The 17,529-nt window shown below is 36.0% G+C and overlaps 2 protein-coding genes across 2 annotated transcripts in view; one reads left to right on the top strand and one right to left on the bottom strand.

Moving 5' to 3' along the window:
* Nucleotides 1-17,529, top strand: part of LOC113062565 (serine/threonine-protein phosphatase 6 regulatory ankyrin repeat subunit A-like) — a 215,327-nt gene that overhangs the window by 11,361 nt on the left and 186,437 nt on the right. The window lies entirely within an intron of this gene.
* LOC113062563 (biotinidase-like) lies at nucleotides 820-13,685 on the bottom strand. The gene is made up of 4 exons (XM_026232487.1): nucleotides 13,578-13,685; nucleotides 12,244-12,480; nucleotides 9,008-9,157; nucleotides 820-2,109 (listed from the first exon to the last, which is right to left on the bottom strand). Exons 2-4 carry the CDS (start codon nucleotides 12,445-12,447, stop codon nucleotides 916-918), a joined length of 1,548 nt encoding a protein of 515 aa, XP_026088272.1. The 5' UTR covers nucleotides 12,448-12,480; nucleotides 13,578-13,685; the 3' UTR covers nucleotides 820-915.

Below are 17,529 nucleotides of genomic sequence, written 5' to 3'. Positions count from 1 at the left end.
CTAATGCCTCATTGGCTGAAAGGTCACTATATTCTAATTAGGGTCATCCCTTTATGACTGAACAGGAAACAGGAAGAGAAGTACCACAGAACTGGCTCACACTACAGTCTAGATTGTTTATTCATTACAGCATAAACCTCTGTGAGCCCTCAATCATCTCTAGTAATTATTTACCGCCATGTTCATTTTATTGTATTTTATGAGAAGAAATCATCTCATGTTGGCAGCTGTGGGACTGTAATTCTCTGCATTCATGTGAAACGTGAGGAGGCGAAACTAAAGACGTCAGGGACCAAGAGCTGCAGACTTTACTTTTATCCCCGTTTGTGCATGATGATTTGAATTAGGTTTGCATCATCATGGATTATTTTTTTATATAAAAAAAAAAAAAAGAAGAGCAAAAAAGCCTTGCAGGGTTCAAAACTTATTTAGAGTACTTATTCCTCTGCTTTTGTGAGGATTTCTATCGGTCTTCCTGCTGTGCGTGTGAGTGTTTTTGAATTTGAATGGTGTCTCTGTCATTATTTTATAAGACAATGAAAAGATCAGGTGTGTAACTTGACCTTTTGGTATATTGTTAATAATTATTAATAATTCTATAAAATAAATAATTTTAATAAAGATAAATATAAAAAAGGTTCCACAGAGTTTGTATATTAAATTATATATTATATTTTAAAATAATATATTAGAACATAAATTAATATAACTTAAGATCATTTTAAATATAGCATGAGAGGTTTTCATTTTTGAGCTTTACTTTCATTATATGCGTTTTGATATAGAAGAGCATGACTATTCTTAACACTTAAAATCATAACGGATTGGAACAGGTTTTATTAAAATGAAATGATCTAATTTAGAATGCATTACAATCAGTGTCCTATAAAAACCAGAGTAAGAACGGTGTATTTTTTAGACTTTGTCCTTCTCATAGTGTCTCCCATACAGCACTGCGGTTACAAGCCCAGCGCTCATTCCGGTCCGGCTCATGTAAAACCCATTTCCACCCTCCCAACCAGAATGATCCGGAACATCCAGAGTCATCCCGCTACCCAGAATCCCCGGGAACACGTGAGTCGTCGTGAAGGTCCCCGCGAGCCTGAAGTCTATCAGCGTCTGAGCGTGTTCGGTTTCTCCTCCGCAGCTGCTGTGATGCTCACCTGTGCACCTCACCAGAGCACAAATCTCCAGGTAATATGTCCCGTGCACCACATGGAGGCCGTCGAAGACGCCTAGAGCGTAAAACTCCCGTGCATCTGATCTCCGGAACAGCAGGTGGCAGCAAACTGAACCACTACAAATGCTGATGTTCCCTTCAGTGCCTTGCAAAGGCACCAGAGTGAAATTATCATACATCATGATGGAGTTAAAGGTTATATATGAAGTACCTTCTGCACATTCGGAGTCTTTCTGGCAGTGCTTTCCATCATGATTTGCATTAAAACTATTTGTAGGCCAAACGTGCATATTTTCTGGTTCTTTTGAACTTTGATACCCAGAAAATGGCACCAGTTTAAGCCTGTCCCCTATAATTGATGGGTCCAAAACTGGCACTCTACGCACTAGCAATTTCCCAGAATTCCCCTCTGTGTCATGATGAATGAGTGAATCCCACGGCGTGAAGATGCCGCTGCCGGTTATGCCGTACTCTACAGCTCGGACGTTGGCGGCCAGCAGCGTGACGCCCGTCGCGTGCGAGAACGAGCGCTGAAACTGTACGGCGGCCAGCAGGGGGAGCTGGTTCATCCACGCGGTCGGATACACGATCTGCCGAATGCCCATTTCCTTTACCAGAGTCAACGCCGGGTCGCGGAACAGGATGTCGAAGCACGTAAACACCCCAAATCGACCTGCGAACGGTGTGGTGAACGTGATGTACTCACACTCCAAGGGAGCATCAAACGCCGCCTCAAAGTACAAGTTCTGTTTGTGATATCGGGCTTCGATGATGCCCTGATCGCTGAACACCACGTTGGTGTTGAACTGGTACTGACCGTCTTCAGGACAGCGAGGGTCTGAGGTTCGGTTGCAGCTCTGACGGGACGGCATGTTAGCCACCAGGAAGAGGCCATTCTTACGGGCCATACAGCTGAGAGTGTGGAGGACCTGAGAAAGAAACAATTCATTTATGCATTTAGCAGACGTTTTTATCCAAAGCAACATACAGTGCATTCAGTATCAATTTTTACCTACCATGTGTTCCCGGGGAATCAAACCCCCAACCTCACTCTTCATAACCCAATGCTCTACCACTTGAGCTACAGGTTTTAACTTAAATTTACAGTTAAAACGTAATTTAATTAAATGATACAATTTTAATATAGCAACCTACTGAAGTACTGAAATCTGTTATGTACCTTTGTAATACACTGATAACCACCAAATGCAGGTGGGGTGATGAGAAAGTCACATGATGAACCAAAGAACAAGCAGCTTTTAAATAATTACTTACATATATATATATATATATATATATATATATAATTTATTTCACACAAACACTAAACACCATCATGGTAACACAAATTAAACTGAAATAATGCAATAAACATTCATTTAATAACATTAGGTGTAACAAACAACCCTAATATACAAAACTGATAAGAAAAAAAACATCAAATTTATATAAAAATGTATATAAAATTACGATAATATATATGATGCAATATAATAAATAGTATAATATACACAAATATTCCAATATATAATTGAGAATTTATTCACTAAAATAAATGTAATAAAAATTGTAAGAATTCATTAACACTAATTATTAGGGCTCAAGCCCAAAGGGCGAGAGGCCTATTGTTTTCCTTAGGATTATTTTTTATTATTATTATTATTATTATTATTATTATTATTTTTTTTCCAACGTCTCGGGGGCTTTTGGGGCCCTTAACGTGCTTAAAAAGTCTTGAAAATTGGCACACAGATTGGAATCTGCGGCCATTAGGGCCGGGCAGAGACTGATACACGGGCGTGGCACAGGGGCTCTACAGCGCCCCCTGGAATATGGAGGGCCATATATCATACATTCTTGCTCGTAGACGAATGAAACTCGGTACACATATAAATCTCATCAATCCAAACAACTTTTGTATTGCATATCATAGGCTCCGCCCAACAGGAAGTTGGCTATTTAGGGTTTAGTATTCAAATTTTTCGTCAAAGTTGTGGGGGCTTTTGGGGTCCTTAACATACTCAAAAACTCTTGAAAATTTGCGCACACTTTGGAATCTGTGGCCTTTAGGAGCCTGCAGAGGCTGGGACCCGGGCGTGGCACAGGGGCTCTACGGCGCCCCCTGGAACACAGTGAGAAATGTTGATGTATAGCTCACACATACTTGCACATATTCATATGAAACTCAGTACACATATAGATCTCATCGTGCCGAACAACTTTCGTATTGCATGTCATAGGCTCCACCCAACAGGAAGTCAGCTATTTAGAGTTATGTAAAAAGCGCATGCTCTGGAATTTGAAATACTTGTCATAGGTTTTTTTCTCGATTGCCGCCAAACTTGGTCAACATGATCTCAAGACACTGGGGATGAAAAATTGCCAGGGGATTTTTGATATCTCGAACGGTTTGCTCGTGGCGAGGCGTTGAAATTATGGCGAGAAATGAGAAACAGGAAGTGTCTAATACCGTCCACATACATTTCCTGATTTTAATCAAACTTCATCAGATTATTCGTTGTATGATGTCGATCGCATATATGTGACTATTAGGAGTCAAAGTTATAGCGCCACCAACTGGCAGAAGGAAGTGTGTCATTTTCAAAATGATTTGAATTCAGCATCTTATTATTACTCGATTTGCTTCAAACTTCATCAGAATAATGTTAAAACACAGCTGATATAAATCTGCAAGGGGGATATTGATATCTAAAAAATTGTTGGCGTGGCAACATGTCAAACTGGAATACTTCTCAGGTGATTTTGAGGCAAATAACATACTTAGAATTTCACAAAACTCTGAACACACATCAGTATTTCTGATAGGAACTTAAATTGTGAATGGATTTTGGATAGCTTGAATGGTTTTGCCGTGGTGATTTTTTTAAATGACCTTACAAAGGGAATCATTATTGTATTTTTAAATTGCAGCTTCCAAACACGTCAAATAATTTTTTCATACAGATGAAAAAGTCATTCTGAGGAAATATGCATAGTTTCACGACTTTACAACACTGTATGGATAACAGAAAATTAAAAAACTGTCAGACATCTCATCTCACTCTGTCCCTCTGTTTGAGTATATGTGCTTCAGACTTCCATTGTCTGAGAGAAATAGCGCCCCTACAGGTTCAATTCCCGGACTTTTACTTTCACTTTTAAATCGGTTAAAAATACAAACAAATACTTAGATTTAATTCACACTGACAAGCTAAACCAACATATCTGATTATTACCGGTTCAGGGCTCATGGATAAATTATTTCTGGCCAGAGATACGTGAGAAATAGGAGAGATGAATCACCGCTGTGACCACGAGCGTCTGGAGTAAAGAGCTCAGAGAAAACGAATTTATTCCTGTTTTAAAGCTTTTAAAAATAAATTATTACAGCGATATCACACAATCAACCAATTAGAACACACCAAGAGCTAAATTAAGATGTTTTTGAACTGTTTGTGTGAAAATGAAATATTTGCAGCTGCCTATCTGAAATCACCGCCTCCGATCAGCGCGTACAGTGTCCAGCTCAAAACAAACGAATTTATTCTTGTTTAAGAGCTTTTTTAAATAAAATATTACCACAAATGCACACAATAAACCCACTGTAACACAACAAGAGGTAAATGCAGGTGTTTGTGACCTGTTTAAGTGTGCAAGACTATTTGAAAGCGCGACTGGCAGAATAACATGTATCTCTGGAGCTGCAGGATTCTGCCTTTCGTCGTACGAACGAACACATCACGGACAAGATTATTTCAAAATACATAATAGCTTGGCGACTATAAACGAAAACAGCCACGTGAACATAAACTGGATCTACTGGATTTGAAAATTAAAGTGACCACATTTACCACTTGCTTCTGTCTTCAATTTTAATCTATATAAAAAAGGAAACTCATTCGACTTGGCTGCTTTTTTAATGTGTGCGTATTTATTTATTTACCTTTTTATACATTTTGTATCATTTCATAGTTTGTGTATTACAATTATAAAAACAAAAATAAAATTAGCCACTCACTTAGAAATAGCTTAGGCCTTAACCTTTTTCTGACAGTTTTAGGGATTTTTAAAAATCCTAAAAAAAAAACTTATTTGTGCTGCAAATAATAATTTCAAACTCATTTGATACTGACCTATGACATCCTGTGACATTATATTTATTTTAATTTACATAATCTCATGGATGTAACCGTAAATCTGTTCAGCTCACAGATCAATACTAAGCTGTAATACAAGCAGAACTTTCACAAATGCTTATGAGTCATTTAAGGATTTGATAACACTGTAAAATAATGTCTAATTTGTTAACATTAGCAAATGCATTGATAACACTTTATAATAACTGCACTCATTATCAGTGTTGGGTGTAACGCGTTACAAAGTAACGCGTTACTGTAATAATATTACTTTTTTCAGTAACTAGTAGTGTAAGGCATTACTCGTCTGAAAATGGTAATATTATTACAGTTTTCCCAAGCTAGTTACTTGCGTTACATTTGCCAGTAGCACCTTCATCACACACACAAGGCACACAACACAGAGAACAGAAGGGAAGGGAAGGAGGGCGTGAATGGGACAGTGATTGGTCTGGGTTTGGCACGAGGTATCTTTTACCATCACTGATTGGTCGACAGCCGGCAGCAGAGCGGCACGCTCAGACAGATGGGGAAAAATGGAAGCGTCAACAATGGCAAGCTCTTTTTCAGAGGAAGGTTCCCAGCAACAGAAAGCTAGTTTCGACGGGTGGAGATTCAGTAATTATTTTGTAGGAGTGCTCCGATCACGATCGGCCGCTCGTTAATGCGCATCTCAGTAAAGCCGATTCTCTAATCAGCGGTTTATTCCATCAGGTGCGTGAACCATATGTTCATACAACCGTGCCAATAAACGCTTAAAATGAACTGGATTTGCGCATCTTCTCAGTTAATAACGGCTCTGTGTAGTAACACAGCTGCTCTATGTGAAATCACGCACCTGATGGAATTAACCGCTGATTAGAGAACAGGTGTACTGACGAGCAGTAATATAAGTGAGTTGTGTAAACAGTGATTTATGTGACTTCAATTATTTCTTATTAAACTGAAATCGAAAAGTAAAAAGTATTTTTTGGAAAAACCACATCCTAGTGTTAGTCTTCATATGCTGATGAATAGTGTTAACACGGATATAGAAAAATAAGGAGTGCAAGAGATTGATTCCTAATGTCAGTTTATTTTTAATTAATACTATAGTAGTTCGGTTCCCTTTACATCTTTAACTACCCGTTAATTTATCAATTGAATGGGTGACCTATCCTCATTAATAGAGCAAACATTTGTCCCCCCTGAGAGAATTGGCAGGAGCCGCCACTGATAAAGACCCTAAAGAACACTCCTCCTTTGTATGTTCTCCCTCCATCTGATGCATCTCAGGCAATCATAGAGTAATTAAGAAAAAAAGATGTAACTAGTAATATAACTAGTAATATAACTAGTTACTTTCTCCAGGGAGTAATAAAGTAAAGTAAGGGATTACTATTTTTGAGAGTAATATGTAATATGTAATATATTACTTTTTTGAGTAACTAGCCCCAACACTGCTCATTATTAAATAGTCAGTTCATGCTTTATAAAGCCTTGTCCCAATATTAATAGTCAGTAGTAAGCAGTTTATAAATACAGCTATAAATAGCTTGTCCTTGGTTTATAAGCACATTTATTAAAAAGGAGAGTAAGTTATCTTCCTATGAAAAATAAAAGATAAAAATAAACAAACAACAACACAGATTGATACAGAACTCAGAAATTTTATTGTGGATTTATGATAAAGCCTGCAAATGAATTCATACTCCTACTCATACTACTCCATACTCATTTTTCAACATTATGCCTATATACTGAGATGTTAAATTGTGAATGGGTTTAGGATAGCTTAAATGGTGTTGCCATAGAGATTTATTAAAGTAACATAAAAAAATACAATAGTTATTTTACTATATCTTTACAATTTTTCATTCTAACTCTTCATATTTTTTTATATAAGTAGAAGTCCTCTTTTGAAGGAAGCACAGTAAGTTTCATAGCTTTATCATTTTCAAGAGCCAGCATAAAATTTAAACTATCATAACTTATAAATCAAGCTTGCAATTCTTAGTACCAATAATGGCCACCAGAGGGAGCTATAGGATTACTTTTAAATAATTATTGGAGAAACGAGTATGATTTAAATCATTTATAGAAATCTTTCAAATAAAATAATATGTATTTTAGGAATTTTACTGATAAAATGACCCTCACTTAATTAGAATAACAAGCTGAAGTATTGTGAACTCTATATTAAGAATAATTCTTTATAGGCTTTATGGACAGATACGTTTTGAGTGACTCTTGAAGGATCAGCACCACATCCTCTTTTACCACTGTTTAAAGAATTAATCTTACAGAACAGGTGTGAATGAATTTTGGATAGCTTGAATGGTTTTGTCGTGGTGATTTTTTGAAATAATAGTAAAAAAGGAACCAGTAAATGTCTTTTTATTTTTTTAAAGTGCAGCTTCTAAACACTTCAAAAAAAAATTTACACATAAAAGACAAGTCATTCTGAGGAAATATGCATAGTTTCATGACTATACAACACTATATGGATGATAGAAAATTAAAAAACTATCATACATCTGATGTCACTCAGTCCCACTGTCACTGTGGGTAGTGTGTGTGTGTGTGTGTGTGTGTGTGTGTGTGTGTGTGTGTTAAGTGAATTAGGTGTGAAACTTTCAGGGAGCATTTAGTCTCCAGCGCCAAAATTTTACAGAACTGCCACTTTCCTGGAGTCTCAGAATTACTCGGTGTCAGGCTCTGAGAGACTTAAGATTCCAAAAAATATTTAATTAGAATACCATGAAGTATTGTGAAATACTATATATTAAGACTTTATATATAGGCTTTATGAACAGATTAGAGTGACTCGTGAAGGACCAGCACCACCTGCTCTTGTTCGATGGTTTGAGGAATATATCTTCCAGAATCCGGGATTAAGATTTAGGAGCTCATTTTTATTTCACCTCCTTTCCTGAAAGTCTGTCTTGCAGAATTGACTAAAAATTAATCTTCACATTATTTACTAATTATTTTGCAATTCTTTTTGTCAGTTCTTCTTGACCTGTTTTTCTCTTCCAGCTTTCCTGGACTATTGTATAGCACTCATAAATGATTAAATAAAAAATAATGGTAGTTATTAAGATTGATATGGTTTGGAATTGATAAAATGTGCTTGGAAAAAAATCACAATAAAACAATGTTTTAATGTTTAAGTTTGGAATATTAACTGACGTGAATGAATGCTATATAAACATTGTTCATGTTAACATAATGTTTATGAATGGAATTTTATTGTAAAGTGTTACTAAAGTTATATATATATATTGTTTTGTGAATGTGATTTTAAAGTCTAGATGATTCGGATTAACCCTTTAACTGCCATATCCTTTAAAACCTCACTGCCAGAGGGATATTGTGAATGCATGTGCCCGCTGGGCACAGTTTACCTGATGCCACCGGGGTGGCGATGGCACTGGTGGCTTGAGCCCGCCATCGCTGCTTGCAGCTATATTTTTACTTAAGTTTGTTATGTGGGAACTGTAAACCATAAAAAGTAATTAAAGGGGACATAAAATAATAATAAGCATATTATAATTTATATTAAAGTTTATTAAAAATACTTAAAAGCTGTTAAGTTGAATAAAATATAACATTATAAAAATGTATAATAAAAACGTTTTAAATGACAAAATTGAAAAGAGCAGAACAAACTGAACTGACTCCGAATGCTTTCTAAAATTGAGTTTTGTACCTCAGTATCTGGAAATCTGAGTGGATCAGCACATGGACTCCATGTGACCTTCTGAGGGTCAGGAACTGTCTCCAGATAACCAGCGATCGAAGCTCTGGTGAAGTTGAACCCATGGATGGCATCTTCTGGAAATACTATGATCTGAGCACCCTGTGCAAGAAATAAGATACACTTTAAAGTTTATACAGACAAGTTTGGTGTATCAGGATTTTAATTTATTTTTTATGGTCCTACAGTACATTTTGTAGTCTTAAACATAAATTCACTTCTATTTTACAGGAAGTAAATGAATGCAGAAGGTTTTTGACTTTACTCAACATTTTGCTATTAGGTACAAAACCTTCAGAAAACATACTGAATAACAGCTAAAAAAAATATATATATACACATATACAGGGGTGGTTCTGGGGTGGTTCTAGGGTGAGTGGAGATCCGGGGCTTAGCCCAGAAAAATCCATGTATGTGACTTATTATTTTAATAAATCAGAAAGATTTACCTTGTTTAAAATATACAAAAACAATAAAAACAAAAACAAATTTAAAACATTTTATTTAAAGCATTGAGGAAAATACATTTGCTTTTTGCAAACAAAAATTAAGAATTGCAAAACAAATGAAATGATTTTGCAATAAATATTTTCCATGGTCATCTCTATTAATTTATTTGCGACGCTGCTTTTATTTTGCGTGTCAGTCTAGTTTGAGCTTGCGATACCATTTTTCCTTTGCGCTTCACTTTTCTGCACGTCTCTCTTTGTGGCACTGTTTTGACGTGGGGGTGGAGTCACGGGACGGGGGCGTGTACAACATGCCTCCCTGGAAGTGACGTTAATCGGCCCGAGACGCAGCTCACTGATCCAGGTCCTGTTCCAAGCGGGATCGCGAATCATTTGAGTCAGTTCGGGAGTTCGGAGCGGGATCGCGAATCATTTGAGTCAATTTGGGGATCGCGAATCATTTGAATCAGTTCGGGAGTTCGTGGCGGGATCGCGAATCATTTGAGTCAATTTGGGGATCGCGAATCATTAAAAGCAGTGCAGGAGTTCGTAGTGGAATCGCGAATCATCTGACTCCAGTTTGGGGAGTTGGAGCGCGATCGCGAATCATTTGAGTCAGTTCGCTTGTTCGTAGCGGGATCACGAATCATTTGAGTCAGTTCGGGAGTTTGTAGCGGGATCGCGAATCATTTGAGTCAGTTTGGGGATCGCGAATCATTTGAATCAGTTCGGGAGTTCAAAGCGGGATCGCGAATCATTTGAGTCAATTTTGGGATCGCGAATCATTTGAATCAGTTCGAGAGTTCGTGGCGGGATCGCGAATCATTTGAGTCAATTTGGGGATCGCGAATCATTTGAATCAGTTCGGGAGTTCGGAGCGGGATTTTAGTCAATAGCGGTTTTGAAGCCTAAAGTGCGGCAGTCGCCAACCTCCCGCTCTCTCTCTTGAGGCCATTAAGGAAGTGACTTAAACTGCAATTCATCGACTGGCCGCTTGAGGCTGGCTGCAGAAGACAGTCAGTCCCATAGACTCCCCATGTTAAAATGCCCAATAAAATGCCCAACTTTACAGCAGAAAAAAAACATGTTTACAGCCTGGTTCAAAAAATCATTTTGATGTATATTCCTACTTTTGCCCTTCATGACAACTGTGAGGGGGGTAAAATTTTGTATAACTCATCCGTTTAAATTATATTAAGACTTAAAGTTCTGCATAAATAAGGGCGTGACCACTTGAGTGACAGGTGGATTGCCGCTGCTGACAATGTCGTCGCGCTAGGTGGGCGTGTCTTCAGTAATCAGCCCATTGAGTGAGTCCAAAAGTTCATGTCAATGACTGCAATCATTACAAAATCTGTCAAGAAGTTGTGTTGTCTTGGCTAAACATGAGGTGAGTGAGTAAACATCTATAATTCTAAGTTAAAATAATGTTTTAGGGGAGGAGCCGCTCAAATATTTGCAGTAGCAGCCCCTTGGAGTTCAATTTGACCTTTTTGTTAATAATTTACCAGCACAAATAGAAATTGGTAAATCTGTTAAAAGACAAATTCATTCAAATAAAATACATTGTTTTATATATTAAAAAAATACAAATGCATCAAAAATATTAAATTATATTAAGACTTAAAGTTCTGCATAAATAAGGGCGTGACCACTTGAGTGACAGGTGGATTGCCGCTGCTGACAATGTCGTCGCGCTAGGTGGGCGTGTCTTCAGTAATCAGCTCCCGCCTTTTTGCCCATTTTCGTTTATCCGGGAGAGTCGCGCGGTGACGCGCTGCCAAGATGGCGACGGCCCGCTCTGCACACTTTAGGCTTCAAAACCGCTATTAAGGAGTCTATGGGTGACGTCACGGACACTACGTCCATATTTTTTTACAGTCTATGGTTTTAAGAACTTTCATTTGCGAAATATTAGTAAAACAGACGGACAGACGTAAAGGGTGACCAATAGCATTGATAAAATTTTTTTAAGATAAAAACACTAAAAAAAGGGCACTTCGGAGTGTAAGGGCAAAAAGGGCATGTGCTCTGCACAGGTTGTGCCCTACCTGTGCACGTGCCTAATGCCGCCCCTGCACACACACACACACACACACATACATATATATATATATATATATATATATATATATATATATATATATATATATATATAGATAGATAGATAAATTATCATTATACTATAATTTATTATTTAAATGATAAATGCACAAGAACCATGTTAATGTACAGTTTTATTAATACACACACATACAGTATATATATATATATATATATATATATACACACACACACACACATACAAACACACACACACACACACACACACACGTTTATGTAAACACTGTTTTGAACAAGGCCAGTATTATTTTGAGATTTATATCACTGTTTAATTAGCAAATTGGTAAAAAAAAAAATTTAATTATGCATAATTCACATTTTAAATATGGGTTATGGGTAACATAACAATTCTAATGATATTGGGTGTTCTAAATGATCTATTTTTGGGGATTTGTGTGTGTGTGTGTGTTATGATGGTACAATAAATCATTAATATTCTGAATGCAGTAATATGCTCCGGGGCTGCAAATTAGCCTTTGGCTAGAAGCATTTTTAGCAGCGGCTGCTGGAAATTGTAGCAATGTTATACTGCATTGTCCCAGTTAAATAAACAAATAAATAAAAATAGTAATGCAAATTCTTGCATTGATTTTGTTTGTTAGTTTGTCTGTGTACCTGCTGTGCTGCCAGTGCTGTCTGCTCTTCAAACACACGCAGGTTCTGCTTCATGTGCTCCAGAGCAGATCTCCGGTCCAGCGGGACTCCTGGGTTCGGGTTCAGCAGCACACGGTGCTCGTACACCGCAGCCACATAGGACGGATGATCAGCAGCGAGGATGAGCTGCAGGCCGCTCAAACAGAGCACCAACACCAGCGCCATGAGGAGGAACAACACTGACTCATGTGGGTCAGTCTGCAAACAAGTGAGTCCAAAAGTTCATGTCAATGACTGCAATCATTACAAAATCTGTCAAGAAGTTGTGTTGTCTTGGCTAAACATGAGGTGAGTAAGTAAACATCTATAATTCTAAGTTAAAATAATGTTTTAGGGTAGGAGCCGCTCAAATATTTGCAGTAGCAGCCCCTTGGAGTTCAATTTGACCTTTTTGTTAATAATTTACCAGCACAAATAGAAATTGGTAAATCTGTTAAAAGACAAATTCATTCAAATAAAATACATTGTTTTATATATAAAAAAAATACAAATGCATCAAAAATAAAAATAAATTTGGCCCCAAACTAGCCAACTGAAAAGCAGTGCTCAGTGTACATACTGCACACATACAGGAGGATTGCAGAACTTGCCCTGAGCATGTATGTCAAGCAGTGTGTGTGTGTGTGTGTGAGTGAGTGTGAGTGTGAGTGTACACATTCCAGCTTATGAATGGTGTTTTGTGTCGTTTGTTTCACATTTTGATGCCTTGATGTCAGGGGTAAGGGGGCTCCCACTTAAAGCACCCAGAGGGAGCTCATGGCCTATAGGAGGAGTCCTACAGGAGGAATGGGATGGGGTGGAAACCATCACAGGCTGCAGAAAGAGCATCAGCAGCTCAGCAGATGAGGATGTGAAGAAGGCAAACTAGTCCTGCACTGCCAGTGAAACCACCATTAAGACCTCTTCATCGCCCCCTTCCCCTAATGCAGTCAATGAACCCTTACCCCAGGCTGCCAGAAAGTTTATTTGTGTTTTTTGTTTAGGGGTAAAACAAAGTTTTTAAGTATAAAAATATACTGTTAGCACCCACTCTGATGAAAGCAACGTTTATATGAATATGTAATAGTCTTGTATTGTATTATATAGCTAGGCTACTGGATGCCTACATTCCCTCTTGGATCAATTAAGTATACAGCAGTTGGGGATTTTTTGACTGTGCCAATAATCATTTAGCACAAATTTGGCTATGTTCCCAAAACTCAGCTCTCATTCTCTTTGATCACAAGCAAGTGATTTCGTCCAGGAATCATGAAATCAAAATGCTTTTTTTAAAAAAATGAAGGGGTTAACGTTACCTATAGCATTCACCGGATCTTGATTTGCTCTTCCATCTACAGTCTGTGTGGTGTGCGCGCGCATCGAACGTGCTTACACAGTGGGATTACGTAATTTACCCGGAAACAACCACATTCTAATTTTTGATTGGCTGACAGGTGGCATTTAACTCTGTATAGCACGAGACATCCGTGAACTTGTTTGGCTGCTCTTCGTCCATTAATTGTATATAGCGGGACAAGTTATCAATTACTTTTCAGCGTGAGGCATGCAATGTGTGGAGTGTGAGCTGGCTGAAATGCGCGTGAGACTTGAGAGCCCTGTATTTGCATGCATTTGTATGAAATATTTATAATAAACAAAAGCGCATTGTTAATGCACTTCCAGGTGACATTACGTCACTCGTAAACAGCGATTCTATTGGTTGATGTGAGCTCCATCTACACACGTAGACAAAACATTCCGTCTTTTCAATTTCAATTTATTTGCATGCATAAACAAATGTTTTTTTATTTAATTCTTCACAATCAAATTTACAGATAAAACAAGACTTACAAATGGATAAGATACGATCAAACATGTAAACAGTGGTTATAGAGGATACAATACAGGGTTATTGTATCTTTTTAGTTAGCTTCAACTTTTCAGCAAATATAATTGTATAGATTTGTTGTTATCTGTACAATTACGAGAGTCAGTAAAGATATCAGTTAGATATCAGTTAAATTATATAGTTAAACCAGATAAGTATTTCATACATTTTGATGCTGATTTATAAACGTAAACATACTTAAAAAAAGCATAAGAATTATTTTTTATTCATAATATATAAAAATATGTGTGCAGGTTGTTTCTAAATAGTGTCCAGATTTCTGTTGAATATATATATATATATATATATATATATATATATATATATATATAGATATATATATATATATATATATATATATATATATATATATATATATATATATATATGTAATATTTGTTTCTGGCACATTTCTATGCTCTTTCAAATGCATCATTTTCTACAAAGTCCCTCCTTCCGACAAGCGAAGTCTGCTCTGATTGGCCGACTGGCTCAGTACATTGTGATTTGCCAAACACCGCAATCACTGGTGGGAAATGTAACACCCCTTTCCATAACCGTGAGCTTCATCTTTCAAAATAAATGTAGAGACGGTTAAAAAATGACCTTAGTTTTACCATCAGTTCAAGGCCAAAAGGGAACAGAGAAAGGGAACGTTTGAGCTGCATTACGCAAATATTTCCACATAGTGATGTAGACACGTGGGGGCGTGTTTGAATGAGCCATTTTAGGGGGTATGGCAGAGTCTTAACTTTGATAAAGAATATATCTTTGGATTTGAGACTTCAGTCTTTGCAACTTTACAGATCTTCATTATGCACCGAGAGCTTGTAAAACGTCAAAGAGTAAGGAGAAATTAAAATCACATCATCTGACCCCTTTAACAAAAAAGACACCAAAACCAAATAACTTTAGAGTTTGCGAACGAAATCCATGCTCAAGGGAGTCAACAGCTTTGTAAAAATCTTGGAAAATAATCAGCAAATAAATCAGAAAATAAAAAATCTGCATATAGTCTACAAGATCTAAAATACGTTGTATATTACTACTGATGTGCCTATAGCTTTTATAAAACCAGATTGTGACAGATTGTGAAGTTGTATAAAAATACCAAAAGCTAACATTTTATAATCGATATTCAGGAGTGTAATTGAATGCCAATTATTAAAAGTGTGACTGATGTTGTCATGTATTTCAGATTAATACATTCATTCTACATACTGTACGAAGCTATGGATGTTTACTTAATTCCCAAAAAATGAAAGTCAGCAGATAACCCATCACTGCCTGGGAAATCTGATTGAAGAGATATTCAAACGTCCTCAATAGTCAAATTAGCATCACAGAAAGCTTTCAATTACTGGAACATGAGATTGAACCAAATCAATAAAATAACTGCAGTTGTGTTTATCAAACACAAACGTGTAAATGTTTGTTTAAAAAGCTTTGACAAAATTAGATATCAATTTAGGATCTGTGCACTTGACACCATTGATATTGAAAGCAGTTAAAGAATTGCTATTTGCAGTTCCTTTTCTCTAATGCAAAATAAATAAATAGAATTCAGTTCTTCCTCCAGACATTCAGCAGACATCTCTAGCATTATCTATAAAGCTTGATTAATTTGTAGATGTAATTCTGTTGGTTGAAGTGAGCTCCATCTACACAGGCATGCTCTTTGTGCTTCATACCATAGAGTTATAAATGCATTATGCCTCGATTTTTGAAGATCATTTACATTAGCACTTTCCTCTTAATAAATTTGCATGCATTTGTATAAAAATATGCATAATAAACAAAAGCACATTGTTTTTTATTATGCATCAAAAAATAAACCTCTACAGGAAGAAAATGACATCAAATCTGCATGTAAGATTTCACAAAAAAAATTAAATATAAAATGAATAAGTGATGAAATAAATTTAATAGAAATTAATATAAAGAATAAAAAAAATTACATTAATACAGAGGAAAACATAATATTTCAAGAAGCTTGTCACTTTTCTTCAATCTCAATTAAGAACTTAAAAAATAGTGGGCTGCAAATTATAGAATAATAATAATAATAAAAAAATTGTTTTACTTTTAAAGTAACATTAAATAATACAACTGAAAGGATCTGGAAGAACTAATGTGCTTTACGAGATAAACTATTCCAAAAGTTTTGAGTTTTTAAACATTACAAAAAGAAATGGATCATTTATCATGGATAGTCATGGATCTCTAATCCCACAAAAAGAGCAAAAACTGTCAACATCCATATATTTACATGGATATATTCACATAAATATGCTTTATAGTTACACTTTACACTCGTCTTTTCGTTGTTGTTGTTAAATATACTAATTCCTAATTGTAATAAGGTCAAATCAATTTATTTTGTATCACTGTAATAAATAAAATAAATAAATAAATAAAATTGTACATGTTGAGATAGAACTGCTTTGAGCACTGCATTATTGTTTAAAGGTTATGGAAAAATTATCAATAACAGACAAAAAAATATTCATAAGACAAAAAATACTAGATTTAACAAAAACTTTAAAGAACTCCTATTATATTACTAAAACATGTAGGAAGAAAAACAGATTTATTCTTAATCATTACATCTGAATTGTTCTATAAAAAGGTTTTGTGAGGTGAAAAATTTTAGGTGTAACATAGCTTCCAGGCAAGGAGACTCAAAATAGCACATTGTTGTTAATGGACTTCCAGGTAACATTACATTACTTGATTCTACTGTGAGCTCCATCTGCACGGGCATGTTCTTCGTACTTCATAACATGTCAATTTTTATGGGTGCCAGGTGACATGAGGGCAAGTAAATGATTTAAATTTTTGGGTGAACTATCCCTTTAAGAGTTAGAGACTATACAAATAATAATAATAAATGTATTCACTTCCATCCTGCAGTTATGTCACAGTCTCCGCCTCTTGCAAGGGTGTTGATCTAATGTATAACATTCAAATAAAAGCCAAAGCTCACCTCTGGCATTCACACTAACATCCATCTAGAGAATCGACCGACAGAGAACAATCAACCATCGCAAACGGTAAATATGACCATTATGTATGTGTATGTGTGTGTGTGTGTGTGTGTGTGTATATATATATATATATATATATATATATATATATATATATATATATATATATATATATATATATATATATATATTAAATACTGTGATGTGTCTTATAAAATAGGTTTATAGACTATGACTTTAAAAACAATTATATTTAATTTTATTATTTATTATAATATTACAATTTTATTTCATTGTTTGTCCCATTTAAATAGCGAGAGACCTGAATATGGCTTCTAAAACTCAAATACTTCTACTGCTAGTGGCTGTAATGGTTGCAAGTTATGGCCTAAC

Source organism: Carassius auratus, chromosome 44 (assembly GCF_003368295.1).
Source record: "Carassius auratus strain Wakin chromosome 44, ASM336829v1, whole genome shotgun sequence".
Taxonomy (NCBI): domain Eukaryota; kingdom Metazoa; phylum Chordata; class Actinopteri; order Cypriniformes; family Cyprinidae; genus Carassius; species Carassius auratus.
This window is presented reverse-complemented; position numbering and strand designations above follow the sequence as displayed.

What these genes read in the sequence shown, in the direction of transcription:
- LOC113062563 (XM_026232487.1), bottom strand. Translation starts at nt 12,447, where the DNA reads ATGGCGCTGGTGTTGGTGCTCTGTTTGAGCGGCCTGCAGCTCATCCTC. An exon ending in CAGCACTGGCAGCACAGCAG is followed by an intron (nt 9,158 to 12,243) that starts GTACACAGACAA and finishes TTTCTTGCACAG; the next exon opens with GGTGCTCAGATCATAGTATT. An exon ending in TCAGATTTCCAGATACTGAG is followed by an intron (nt 2,110 to 9,007) that starts GTACAAAACTCA and finishes TTTCTTTCTCAG; the next exon opens with GTCCTCCACACTCTCAGCTG.